The 12,424-nt window shown below is 38.4% G+C and overlaps 1 protein-coding gene across 9 annotated transcripts in view; it reads right to left on the reverse strand.

Annotated features, from left to right (window-relative positions):
• The window catches only part of PTBP3 (polypyrimidine tract binding protein 3), a 96,016-nt gene extending 83,943 nt beyond the window's left edge, over positions 1-12,073 (reverse strand). For 2 of the 9 annotated variants that reach the window (XM_079112595.1, XM_079112593.1), the window contains exon 1: positions 10,078-10,212. Coding sequence is in view for 5 of the 9 variants with exons in the window: in XM_079112590.1 (XP_078968716.1) it covers positions 7,209-7,242; positions 10,078-10,718 (675 nt within the window). In the remaining 4 variants the exon portion in view is untranslated. Of the gene's footprint in view, positions 1-7,208; positions 7,243-9,352; positions 10,014-10,077 lie in introns of those variants that run through there. The other 7 variants (XM_079112590.1, XM_079112588.1, XM_079112589.1 and 4 more) reach the window with 7 other exon arrangements.
• Between the last annotated feature and the right edge of the window lie 351 nt (positions 12,074-12,424).

The following is a 12,424-nucleotide window of genomic DNA, read 5'->3' on the forward strand; positions in this document are numbered from 1 at the left end:
CTAGGGAGGCAATGACAGGAGAATCACTAGTTCAAGGCCAAACAGGATAACTTAGCAAGATCCTGTATTAAAATGAAATGAAAAGGGTTGGGGATATAGCTTCATGGTAGAACACTTTACCTACCATGCACAAGCCCTGGGTTCAATTCTCAACACACACACACACACAAAAAGGTTGAGTAGAGAATAGAATGCCTCTTCTTCCCAATGCCTTATCACATCACAGGGCTTTACCTTAATAGCAATGGATTTCAGCTGCAAGAGTTGCAAGAGTCAGACTCCAAAGGAGAATACAAAAACAAGGACACTAGGGAATTTGAAGTTTCCACACCCACAGCAAATCTACAGCCCAACTTACTAGCCAGATTAATATAAAACTCTCACTGAAGGCCTTTTACTATTCAATTTTTCTAGTCTGATACTCTGGCTTTCAGCCAAAAATCACGTTATGGTAAAAAGCAAGAAAAGGGCTGGGGATATAGCTCAGTTGGTAGAGTAACTGCCTCACAAGCACAAAGCCCTGGGTTCAATCCCCAGCACCACCAAAAAAAATAAAAAGGGAAAAAGTAGATAGCATGCAATAAAGATAGATAATGTAAGCAGAGGAAAACTCTAAAAAAGCAAAACAAAATGCTAGAAATGAAAAACACTATAACAAAAATGAAGAAATCTTTGATACACTCATCAGTAGACTAGACGTAGCTGAAGAATAAATGAGTTTAAAGATATTTCAATAGATACTTATCAAACTGAAATGCAGATTAAAAAGAACATCCAAAAACTGTGGGACAACTTCAAACATGTAACACAGACATAAATGGAATATCAGGAAGAGAAGAGAGGACTGAGAATGTACCTTAGTTGGTAGCTTAGGCATGTGCAAGGCCCTGTATTTAATCTCCAGCACCACAAAAGAAAAAGAGAACACAACAAACATTTAAAATAACAGTGCCTAATAATTTTTCTTAACTAGTGATAGACATTAAAAGCACAGATCCAGGAAGCTCAAAGATCCCAAGCAGAATAAATACCATAGACATCCATACTTCCACAGAAAACCAAAGATAAATAAAATCATGAAAGAAATCAGGAAAAACAGATATATACAAAGAAATTTAAAAAAAAATAGAGTTTCAATAGACACTGTGCAAGGAAAACTGAAAATATTTTAAGTATTAAAAGTTTCTGAATGTTTTTTCAATAAAGAAATGATAGATGACAAGATTATGTTTAACCTGTTTTAAATATTATACAATGGGCACATGTATTAACACATCACATGGTACCCCCCAAAATGCTTACAATTATGATGTTTTAATGTACAACTGTAATTTAAATTTTAAAAATATCAAAAAGAACAAAAGGCCAACTCAATATTCCTAGCACCACAAAAAAAGTTTTGTCAGACAATAAACATCAAGAGAATTCACTATCAGTAAATCCGCTTTGCAAGAAGTTATTTGAGCTGGGGAGGAGGCACACACCTGTAATCCCAGCAGCTTGGAAGGCTGAGGCAGGAGGATCAGAAGTTCAAGTTCAAAGGCAGCCTCAGCAATTCAGCAAGGCCCTAAGTAACTTAGTGAGAACATGTCTCAAAATAAAAAAGGGCTGGGGATGTGGCTCAGTGGTCAAGAACCCCTGGGTTCAATCCCTGATACCAAAAAAAAAAAAAAAAGTTATTTGAGGAATCACAAATCCTTTTTTATTATAGATCAAAGATCTTTTTTATTAATACATCAATATAAAGGAAGGCTATTGAAAAAGTAATAAATGAAGATAAAATAAAATCTTTAAACTTAATTGGGCTATAAGGTATCTAATGAAATGAAAGCCAGTAAGGTCACAAAGGACAGGACGAAGAACTGAAAATGTTGCATTATAATATGTACCCACAGTACATACCATGTAAAGCAACAGAGTGTCATTTGATTACTTACTTAGATGAGTTGTAAATATACATGGTAAAAGTACAGGATAACCATAAAGAAAAATCTTTAGAGGAAGTATTAATTAATATGCAGAGGGAAACAGAATCATAAAATGCTCAATTAAAACCAGAGAAGGCAAAAAATGAACAGAGAAATAAGAAGTAACAAGTGTAACAAACAAAAAAGTTATGAACATGCAGATATTTATCCAACTCTATTAATCATCATTTGAAGTGTGATTTATTTACACCAATTTAAAAAACAGATTAGCTGGGTGTGGTGTGGTAGGCCTATAATCCCAGTAACTTGGGATACTAAGGCAGAATGATTACAAATTTGAGCTCAGCATCAGCAACTTAGCCACACACAATCTAAATACATAAAACATAAAGGGTTGGGAGTTTGGCTCAGTAGAAGAGCATTCCTGGGTTCAATTCCCAGTAACACACACGCGCGCACACACACACACACACACACTCACAGAGATATAAGGGAATGGCTAGAAAGGATACTAAAGGCTACTTACCACAGTGGCACAACACTGGGGACCAGTGCTTAATATATAACAGGCCTTTGGGGGAACATTCAGGATCCAAACAGTTTCCAATAAAGTTAAATATACACATATCCTATCAGTCAGCAATTCTACTTTCTAGGCATGGGATGGAATGAAATATATATATTATATACATAAATGTTCACAGTTGTTTTATTCTTACTGTCCTAAAACTGAAAAGAACAAAAATGTCCATCAACATGAGCACAGATTTTAAACTACTGTATTCACACAATGGAGTAGTCATACAATGGAATACTCATAGAGGTTTAAAAAAAAAAAAAACTATGGCTATATGAAACAATATGGATGAATCTCAACATCACTGTTTAAAAAAAAAAAAAAAAATAAGCCAAACATCAAAGAGCTTAAGTTCTCCAATTCCATTTATATAAGGTTAAACAATGGAAAAATAGTTGTCTAGACTGAGTCTGAGAACAGGGAACTTTCTGGAGTGCTGTTCAATTGTTCTGATTGGGGTGTGTCAAAATTTATTGAATTGGCCAGGTATGGTGCCACACACCTATAATTCCAGTGACTTAGGACGCTGAGCCTCAAATCCCAAGTTTGAGGCCAGCTTCAAAACTTACTGAGACCCTGCCTCAAAATAAAGAAATTAAAAGAGCTGGGATGCAGTGCAATGGTGAAGCACCCTGGGTCAATTCCTGATACATGAAAAAAAAAAAAAAAAAAAGAAAAAAAGAAACTTATTGAACTGTACCCTGAAGCCTCTGTTCTTCACTCTATAAATTACAGCTCAATTTTAAAGGAAAAGAATTTGCAACAAAGGACTTCTGCACTTCCTATAGAACAAGCACAAAAGCAGGCAAACTTCTTCTGAAAGGGTCCTGAAATAAATGATTTAGGCTTTGTCACCTCTACTATAACTACTAATTCTGTTATTAGAGTGTGAAAGTAGCCACAGACAATAGAGAAGCAAATAGGCATAACTGTGTCCCAATAAAAGTATTTACAAAAATAGGTAGCAAGTTGGATTTGGCCCATGGGCTGTAATATGCGACCCCTAGTATCAAGCAAATAGAAAACTGATCTCTAAAAATAAACATTTTTTTATTGTTCTCTATGCAGTGGCAGGCATAATTATTGGAAGCCAATTATGCTCCTTCCTAAGCCATTGAGTTTTCTATATTTAACTACTTGCTTAAAATAAGATGATAGGCACCAGGGCAAATACTTGGAATCCCAGTGACTAGAGAGGCTGAGGCAGGAGGATTCCAAGTTTAAAGCCAGCCTCAGCAACTTAGCAAGTCCCTGTCTCAAAATTAAAAATAATAATAATAAAAAAAAATGAAGATGACAACCCAGAAACTGAAACATTTAAATAGAAGACCAACTTAAACAGGAATGTGGTTAATAGATGAATTTAAGATAAGCCAGCTAGTTATAAAGTATACGTTGAAAACTGTACATATACTTTGGGTTTGGGGATATGGTTCAGTGGTAGAGAATGCTTGTCCAGCATGTGTGAGGCCCTGGGTTTGAGCCCCAAATTACTTATTTACTAGTCAATTATTTAACATACTTTGTTACACACAAAAAAAACCTGTTAACTTACAATGTTGACACTTTGATTTAGCTGGCATAATAAAATTCTTGGAACATGCACAGCTCACTCAATCACCTGGTTGTTTCTTTACTCAGAAGAATTCAAAATTAAGGATGGCAGTTCCTTCTCACTGTTTCTCAATAAGCATTTCAAAATACAAAAACATGAAGAAATAAAACAAATATTTTCTAAGTAATCAATAGGTAATTTTCTTAGTTTGGGCAAGGCTCAAAAATTACATGAAACAGCCAGGCACGGCAGCGCATGCCTGCAATCCCAGCAGCTCAGGAGGCTGAGGCAGGAGCATTGCGAATTCAACACTATTCTCAGCAATTTAGTGAGGCCCTAAGACACCTAGCGAGACCCTGTCTCTAAATAAAATATAAAAAGGTTTGGGGATGTGGCTCAGTGGTCAAGGGCCCCTGGGTTAATCCCCAGAACAAAAAAAAAAAAAAAAAAAAAAAAAAAAATTGCATAAAACATCCTGGGTACACAAGTATATATAACATGGTATTGCCCTAAACTTCCTGAAAATGTTTACCTGCCTTCAATAAAGTTTCAATCTAAAAACTGAAATGACTTCTTTCTCACTATGATATATAACCAATAGAAGAAATACTAGCAAAATTGGAAAGCTTAGGTTCCAGTATAAGTTTGCCACCTAACTAGCTTTGTGACAATGTGGCATTCATCCATTCATTCATCATTTTTGAGAGATTATGCACCAGACACAGTAGTAAATATCAAAAATCCCTGTCTTTATGACATATTCTAAATCACTAAATCTCTAAAAACAACTGTTTTCTTCCTTAATTAAAAAAATGGATTTTATATTTTTGTTTCAATTCTTTAAAAAAAAATCTAGTATTACTCTCTGAATTCAGGAAAGTAAATTTAATATAACCTGAAATCCACTCTTGCCACTAGCTTAAACCATGTGTTGTGTTATCATATTCAGACAGCAAACAGAGGAAATAACTGTTGGTATATCTTTCAATCTGAAGCTTACTAGCCTATTATTTCATAACTAAACTTCCTTGGATGGGATCAAAGAAAGAACAGTTTTATGAGAAATTCCATATAACTTTACACACACTTCTAGTATTTAAATCTATAAAAATACAGACTGTTGCTGGGTGCAGTGGTGCACACCTGTAATCCCAGCAGCTTAGAAGGCTGAAGCAGGAGGATCAAGAGTTCAAAGCCAGCCTCAGCAACAGTGAAGCACTAAGCAACTCAGTGAGACCCTGTCTCTAAATAAAATACAAAATAGGGCTAGAGATATGGCTCAGTGGTTAAGTGCCCTTGAGTTCAATCCTCGGTACCAAAAAAAAAAAAAAAAAAAACCAGATTGTTACTGAAAAAACTAGTCAGTTTATCTTCCCTTCAGAGTAGTTATGTTTTTAAAGCGCTTGCTGTAAAACATGTAGTCAGAAAAGCCCAGTTCTGTGTTCACATATGGTTCCTGAAAAGTCCAATTCTGTATCCACATATGGTTCCTGTGCCTAACAAATTTTCTTTCAGATGAATATATATTTTCCCCACAATAAAACAATATATTTTCCCCAAGCATGAAATCCTTCAAGCATATTCCTTAGCTCCTAAATGTTAAGTTTTTTAAATGTCTTCTGTATTCATTTTTGCCTGATAAAACTCTAGAATAACAAATTACATTTCTGATAAGACAAAAACAGCATTCACATTAAATATTCTTTCCCCACAGGAACCAACAGACAACAAAAGTAATCTCAGAAATGATTAAGCCTATAGTTTCTAACCTAAGTGTCATTCCTAAATGAGAAATATGTTACCAAAAAGTATTTACCAAAAGAAAAAACATATTTTGGTAAATATGTTTACCAAAACATATTTATGGTAAACATATTTACCAAAAAAAATATTCCAACAAGAGACCTTTCCATTTATTTCTAACTAATAAATACATTCAAAGTTTGTCAAAGCAGGTCAATTCCACTCGACTCCAAAACACTGTAAGCAGTGGTTCTTCCCAATTGTGCTAGTCTTGGACATGGTATTTTTAGTGTTAAATGCTGCTTATTGTATTTAAGCTTATTTTTAAAGTTGTCTTTAAGAATATGACCACCACCATCAGATACAATAAATGTAAATGAAGTAAAAGCATGGAAATTGCTAGCAAGATGATATATACAAACAGTGAAATCAAGTGCTCTCTTTAGCAGCATTTATACTAGAAAGGGGTGAACCAATTTACATAAATGTATCTAAAATATTAAAACACACACAATACAAACACAAATTACTTCTTTCTGCTTTCTACCATAATCTGAACTGTAAGTGACTTCTTGAACTAGATTCCCTACTCAGCTATATCAAATACCAAATTACAAAAGGAAACCTGAGAACAACAGCTATATTTTAAAAGTCTCATATTGAGGAGTATTGTTTACTTGACTTATATTTTTAAATCAAATGACAAGACTTCGATAAAACAAATAATTTATAACAGAAAAATCATTATTATAAAATATTAATTACCCAGTTCTCTAGCTGTTCACCTTTAGCTAGAACCCTGGTTGCTGGCATCTAAGGCATAATATAAAAAAAGGTCAAGCTTTGGAAACAGGAGTCATGGATTTGAACACCAGTGTACCACTTCTTGGACATAAACTTTCTGAACTCACTTTTTCATCTCTAGAATGGGAGTATGAATTACCTACCTTTAAGGTTTGTTGTAATGATTGATGAAAAAATGCATATATAAAGTATTTGGTATATAGTAGGTACTAAAGATATATCAGCTATCATTATTTTATTATTCATAAGCACATTCATGAAAAGAGAGGATATAAGAAAGGATATGATAGGAAGATAATCAGAATCTGTTACATTTAACAGCCAAAAAACAAAAACCAAAACACCTTTAATATTTCAAGTTAAACTTTGGGCTCAATTTTCTGTTCACACTTTGTTTACATGCTAGTATTATAGCTCCTCCTTAAAAGTATATAAAATCCAAAATTAGCTACCAGTCTATTTATTTTGGAGCTAAGTAAAAATGAAAGATGACTCTCACAAAACAGATAATTTCATGAACAGATGAGATGGTTTTACCATTTTAAAAATGCCAAAACTAAATTACAAAAATGATTACAAAAGGATAGTAAAAGATTCCTACCTTTAAACCGACTGCTATAAGATCTGTAACAACACTGTATGGAAAAAGTAAAAAGAGAAAATGGAAAACAAAGTTAGAGAACAAGTTTTTTAAAAAGACAGAGATAATAAGGTTAAAGAAAAAAGAAAAAGCATTCAACAAATAATAAAAATAAAAATGTAATGAGTTGTGAAATGTTAATAAAAACAAAAATGGTGGAATAGTCTAGCAACAGCAGAGTGTAAAAGCAAAGCCTCAATAGCAAAGTAAGAAATTAAAAATTATCTTTTAGTACTATAGTGGTGCATCAAAACAATGTGTTCATTTATTCATTTACCTTTGTTTAACAAATTCAGACCAAAACTTAAAATCACCAAAGTTCATTCCTTTATATCACTGGTATGATCACATCTAAAGTTTTAAGTAAAAGAAAACCAGTGCTTGTGTTTTACAGAAATAGAAAGCATTTTGCAGATCTGCATTTACACGAAAAACTGCTCACCAAAATACAATTCAGACAGTCTCCCAGAACTAAAATAAGTACAAACATCATATTTCGGACATCAAATTTTTCCAAAAAAATTTGCTTTAAAAAAAATTCTACCATATCAAAACTGTGCAAGTATAAAATCATTCCCCTTAGGAAAAAATGAACACACACACACACTCCGGTTGGGATCTGAAGAGTCACTATAAAGATAATTTTGACTCGTGGTCTGTTATTTGTTTTTCTAACAAAATTAAGGAAAAGGAGCTTTTTCAGGCTGTGGGAAAATAAAGAAATTTAATTAGCTTCCTGAGGGTGAAATTCTCCCCTTAAGACCAGGATGTAAATATTCCTATAAAGTCCTGTTATACAAAAAAAAAAAATTCACTCTTCTACACTTCAATGAATGTGGAGCCTTCCATATTTCCCAAAAGAAACCTACAAATAAGTCCTATATCCTATTTAATAACCTATGTCATGTTTACTACATGAAAACAAATGTATGGCTCTGGACTGTTAAGTAACATGAATTTAATTGTTTTAAACTACAAGGTTGTAGATTTTATCTTTCCTTATAGACTTCTGAAACTGGAAATATGTTTTTCTAAAATTTAAACATGACAAGTAATGTTTTCTGCATAAGTGTGTAATACTATCATTACTGGTCCTGATGCAGAGCAAATGATATTCCTACCTGAACTCCCAAATGAACTTACCTTCTGTATCACTACCCTAAATATTTAAGCCAATAAAACTCATTCTAAGCTTTAAAACCACAAATAAGGCAAAAGAGTTAACGTCTTAAACATTATCAGAAAAGAGTAACTCTGCACTTCACAGCTATCCAAGAGTTTAAGAGCCAAGACACAAAATTCAAGAGTTTTCTTTTACTATAAATTTTACAACTCAAAAAGCTAGCCTGCTTCCATACATAAAATCAAACCTTTTAAGGACAATTCACTACACATAATGAAATACTAATTTTACAGGCTTCCTGAATTAAAATATCGTCATAATGACATAAATCATTAGATTAACAAAACTCCGCACGTATATAAAATATAACTGAATAAGGTAGTGTGAAATAAGTCTTCAATAATGCCCAGAGAAGTTTCAATTAAACAAAACAGCTTCAATTAGATAAAAATAATACTTTAAAGAACATCACAACCATACATAAAATCTAAAATCGCACTTAAATAAATTAATCCATTTATCACACTTAATACTGCAAAACTAAAATAAATGAAATCTAATAAGGACAAAAATTGTTGGAAGATTCTAGTGTCTTCACATAACATGCAACAATCATCAACTATATGGCGACACGTAAAATGGCTTTTACTTTTCAAGCAAGTTGTATTTATACCACAACCAGGAATCTTACAGAAATCTTGTCATAACCTCAAATGCATTAATGGGGATAAATAAATAGATTTTGGAATCCCTAAAAGAGTTGGGAATTAAAAAAATCTTGATGTAGACATAATATGACCTTTGACTAATTCAAAAAGATCCTTCAATTAACGCTTTAATAAAATATATCTGATTCCACACCATATCCCTGAGTTCTCAGAGAAATATTTATACGGTATAGGCGATTCTAAATCTTTTCGTTTTGATCACGAACTCTATTTAATTTTTGAGTATTTGAAAAGTCCCCGGAAATTGCACTTGCACAATTTCTTACACACTTAGCAACGAATTCACGAAGTTTCGTGGGGGTGTGGGGAGAAGGGGAAGCGTCCATGGTCATCCAGTCCAGACGCCCGCTACACAGAAATCGTTAACAAGTCTCGCAGCGCAAGTCGGGAGACCTCGGCCGGCCCCGGGCAGCCGCGCTGGGCCGCGGTTCGGGACCCGGTCGCCGCCCAGACGTGTACCGACGCGCGCACTGGCCGTTCGCCACCCGGCGGCCACTCGCCTCTCCGCCGGGGAGAGCTCCACGGCTCCACCCCGCCGGTAAACAGCAACTCCCCGAGCGGAGGACGCCCGCCCGCCTCGAGCGCCGCCTCCGCCTCCCCCAGCGCCGCGCACCATTTTCTGAGAGGAAGTGTCGGGAGGCCGGCCGGGCTCCCCAGACTCCGGGCGCCGAGGGCGGACCCAGGCACGGGCTCCGAGCCGGGCTCTCCTCCGCTTCCCGGTTTGCGCTGTTAGGGTGCGAAGGGGCGGACATTACCCGGGCGCCGCGTGCAAGGAGGAGACGCTGCGGTGGACGGCGCCTCCGCCGATCCGGGAGCTCCACCGAGGCGCCCGGAAGCGCCGCCGTCGGGCTCTGCCCGGGCCGCTCCTCGGGCCGCCGGCGCCGCGCCCAGCTCCCCGGCCTCGGCGCCTCCCGCCGAGAGCAGAGAGGAAGCGGGTCCACCGCAGCCCCGCGCGGCCGCCGTGCCGCCTAGCACTTACCCATCCATGGCCCAGACGGAGGAGCGCACCGTGTGAGGACTGACGGGTTGGCCGCGAACGGAGGGGGGTAGGCGGCCGCTGTAGGGCGGCTCCGGGGACCAGAGAGCGGCGCCTCTCCGAGCCCCGGCGGGTCGGAGGTGGAAGCGAGTGGGAAACAGGGGCGGGGACCGGGCACGCTCCCGCCACCGCCGCGCCCCCGCCTTCCCAGCCCTCCCAGCCCGCGAGCGCGCCCCCGCCTCGCCTGACCCCGCCCCCTCGGCGTCGACGCCCTCCCCCCGGGGCCCGCCCCTACGCTCGCGCCCACCCTCGGCCCGACTCCAGGGCGCCCTCTTCCCGCCGTCGCCTCTCGGCCCCACCTTCCGAACCCCATCCGGGCACGCGCGCGCGTCCCCAGCCTCGCTCCTGCGTTCGCGGGGGCGCGCGCCTTGTGCTTCCCGCGCCGCGGCGCTCCCTCCTGCGCCCAGCCAGCCTTCCGGCTTCTCGGACTTGGGCGGCCCGGTCAGAATGCTTCCCCCTGCTGGCGGAAAAAGCCTTGGGACCCAACTCCCGAGAGTAGGAAGGAGTGTGCGCGAGGACCGGAGAATTCCGGCCCAACTACCCGAGCTGGGCGAGGCTGTCGGCGGCACAGCCGAGCCAGGCATGATGGCCTGGAGCCAGGCGCGGTTGTGGTCTTCGGAGGCCTGGACCCTCCTGCTCAAGGAAGCCTAGGTTGGAGCCCCAGGAGGGGGCGACCTCTGGCCTCTGCCGGACCCGCCCGTCGACCGCCGGCCACGGAGAGTTGACCAGTGGGAGCCGCCCCAGGGGCGCTGAACCTCCGGATTACATCCCCAGCGCTTTTTAGTTTTTATTTTGAGACGGCGTCTTGCTCCCTTTCTTAGGCTAATTTCCGATCTTCCCGCCTCGGCCCCTTGAGCGCTGAGATTACAGGCGTGCACCACCGTGCCGGCACATTTTATTTTTATTTTACTTGGTTTTGGTACCAGGGCCCCCCCTACCACTGAGCTACACCCCCAACCCTTTTTATTTTGAGACAGGATTTTGCTGAGTTGCTGAGTCTGGCCTCAAACTTGTGATCCTCCTCGGGAGGTGAGACAGCCTCCCGAGTCTCTGGGATTATAGGCCTATGCCACTACACCCAACCACATTTTCATTTTTGTATAATTTTAGTCTTAAGTTCTTTTCTACCCAACGGTCTGGTATTTAATTTACATTAAACTTTCATTGCACATGTATAGTATAGCCATTATAGTACCAGCATTTTATGAGATTACTCATTCATACTTCCCAAAGCAGGGAAGGGGGAGGCTTCTGGGAAGGAATCATTACTGTTTTTCAGATGAAAGTATAAACAGTAGTGATATCACAATTTCCCAGCCAGGAAACGTTTGCACCAAATGTTTTTCCTCCAGTTTGAGCAAAAATAAATATAGGTGTGTGTATGTATATAATAGCTATGTGGTATATATACACACATATATAATACAATGTAACATGACACCTTGCTTGCTTTTTCTCCCTTTTTGTCTGGTTCTAAAATTGAATGAGTTTTCAATTCACCTGTTACCAAAATGTGAACCACCTAAGTCCTGTCTTCAACCAAGATTGCAACCTCCCTGAGCATAAAGAGGGTGCGCTCTCTCGCCATTTGAAAAGCAAGTAATAGGACCCTCAACCATCTAACCCTACTTATGTTCTGCTTTTAAATAAGTGGGTGTTACTAAAAAGATTTAAACTGAAGATTCATCCAATCAGTATTTATTGAGTATTTACTATGTGCCAGATACTGTAATGATATGTAAAATCAGTTCCAGCATTCATGGTTGAGTGGCTTACTGAGTCAGTTTTTATGGGTTTTTGTTTTTTGTTTTGATAGGAAACACTTTTCAAATAGGTAAGACATCTAATTCAGTGCAGGCATTTTTAAAGTACTATACCTAGCCAAAATGTCAAATATATTTTGCTTTATATGTTAAGTCCAAATATTGTTACATTTGTAAACATAGCAATTGTATGTTGTTAAAATTTTAAAGCAGCAAGATAAATAGTCAATGCAGTCGTGCATCTTTCTAGATCTTTACTGTTTTTTTATTTTAATACTTTCGATTAACTTATACTATATAGAATTTCATAATTTATTTAACCTTTTTCAATGTACTGGAAATTCACATTGCTTCTAGTTACTTAATATAACTAACAGTGTTGCAAAAAACATCACATATGAATGAACATCAACTGCACAATTAAGATTACATCTAAGGAATAGATTGCTAGAAGTAGAATTGTAAAAATAGGATATAAGAACTTCAAATCTGACAAATAGTGCCAAAAGGATTCCAAAAAGTCCATA

The sequence above is a fragment of the Sciurus vulgaris genome (genome assembly GCF_902686455.1).
Source record: "Sciurus vulgaris genome assembly, chromosome: 15".
In the NCBI taxonomy this organism is placed as follows: domain Eukaryota; kingdom Metazoa; phylum Chordata; class Mammalia; order Rodentia; family Sciuridae; genus Sciurus; species Sciurus vulgaris.